General features: G+C 38.5%; 2 protein-coding genes across 2 annotated transcripts in view; one reads left to right on the forward strand and one right to left on the reverse strand.

Annotated features, from left to right (window-relative positions):
* CBG03487 overlaps positions 1 to 544 on the forward strand; it is a gene marked incomplete at both ends in the record, with an annotated part of 10,174 nt that extends 9,630 nt beyond the window's left edge. The window contains 2 exons of the mRNA XM_045235776.1: positions 5 to 245; positions 289 to 544. Of these exons, the coding sequence (XP_045092411.1) occupies positions 5 to 245; positions 289 to 544 (497 nt within the window). The remainder of the gene's footprint in view (positions 1 to 4; positions 246 to 288) is intronic.
* A 316-nt stretch (positions 545 to 860) lies between these two features.
* CBG03489 overlaps positions 861 to 1,199 on the reverse strand; it is a gene marked incomplete at both ends in the record, with an annotated part of 4,633 nt that continues 4,294 nt past the window's right edge. The window contains one exon of the mRNA XM_045235777.1: positions 861 to 1,073. Coding sequence (XP_045092412.1) covers positions 861 to 1,073 — 213 coding nt within the window. The remainder of the gene's footprint in view (positions 1,074 to 1,199) is intronic.

Consider the following 1,199-nt stretch of genomic DNA (forward strand, 5'->3'; position numbering starts at 1 on the left):
CCAGAAATCCGAACATCAGATGGCGTCGAGTTTCACAACGCGGTGAACGTAGTTGGACAAGTTATGCTATATGAATTGCTGCAAAATGAGATAAAAAGAGCAATATTCCTTTCATCAGCCACAGTCAGAATGGCATGCTATTCGAGAGATTTGAATTTCTTGAGTGTTTACGCTGGACCATATCAGGCATACGCATCGTCAAAGCTGAATCTTGCAGTTTACGTAAACGAAGTTTCGAGAAAAAGGTATTTTTAAAATCCAAGGATCCCTAGATCTGGTTTTTTTCAGACATGTGACTGCAGTGAGCCTTCATCCGGGAACAGTTCCAGGTCATCTCTATCACAACGCAAATCCGTTGGTTCGATACTTAAATGCCACGATTCTGCCGAAAATTCTTCGAAAACCAGAAATGGCAGCTATTCTTGTTCTGCATACAGTTCTACGAGAAGACATACAACCTGGTGCATACTATGAAGATACAGAAGTGGTGAACTTGGCCGATTGCATTCCAGAACAAGTTTCTGTAATGCTTACATACATCTGAATAATTTGTATTTTTCTAGGAGCGCTCCAGAATATACGAAACCATTCATCGGCAGGTCGAGTTGTGGATGGAATAGTAGTATTATTTTTATAGTTTTATTCGCATGCTTTTATTTATATGAAGATCGTTTTATTATTTATTGATCAGTGAATAAAAACAGATACAAAAAACAATAATGAGATCCTATGAATCTGATTGTAGTTGTGTAGAATTGAATAGGATGTGTATAGAATTTGAAAACAAACAAAATTTTTGACCAGCAAATTGAGAATTAAGTTGGACTACAATGTGAGAACAGAAAGAGAATTTCGAAAAACTAAACGCGAAGAGAGTGATTAGTATGTGAGAAGTCGAGGGATGGAATATAATCGTCATTTGAGCTGTTGGTCAGATCATCCATGAACTCCTCGAAACTAGCATTGTGATCAGGAACAAGAGAAGAAGCAGAACGAAGGTTCGGATTGTGTGGTGGGAGCATTTCGAGGTGATGGTGACTGGTTCTCGCAGCGAAAGATACAGTTTCAACCACCTGAGAATATGATCCGAAATTCACATTTAACAATTCTCGTTTTACCTCTTGCGGAGTCTTCCCGTATTGTTTCATCAAAGCTTCCAATTGCATTTCAAACGATTGATTCATTGGTAACGGAGGCAT

Source organism: Caenorhabditis briggsae (genome assembly GCF_000004555.2).
Source record: "Caenorhabditis briggsae complete genome, chrIV, whole genome shotgun sequence".
In the NCBI taxonomy this organism is placed as follows: Eukaryota; Metazoa; Nematoda; class Chromadorea; order Rhabditida; family Rhabditidae; genus Caenorhabditis; species Caenorhabditis briggsae.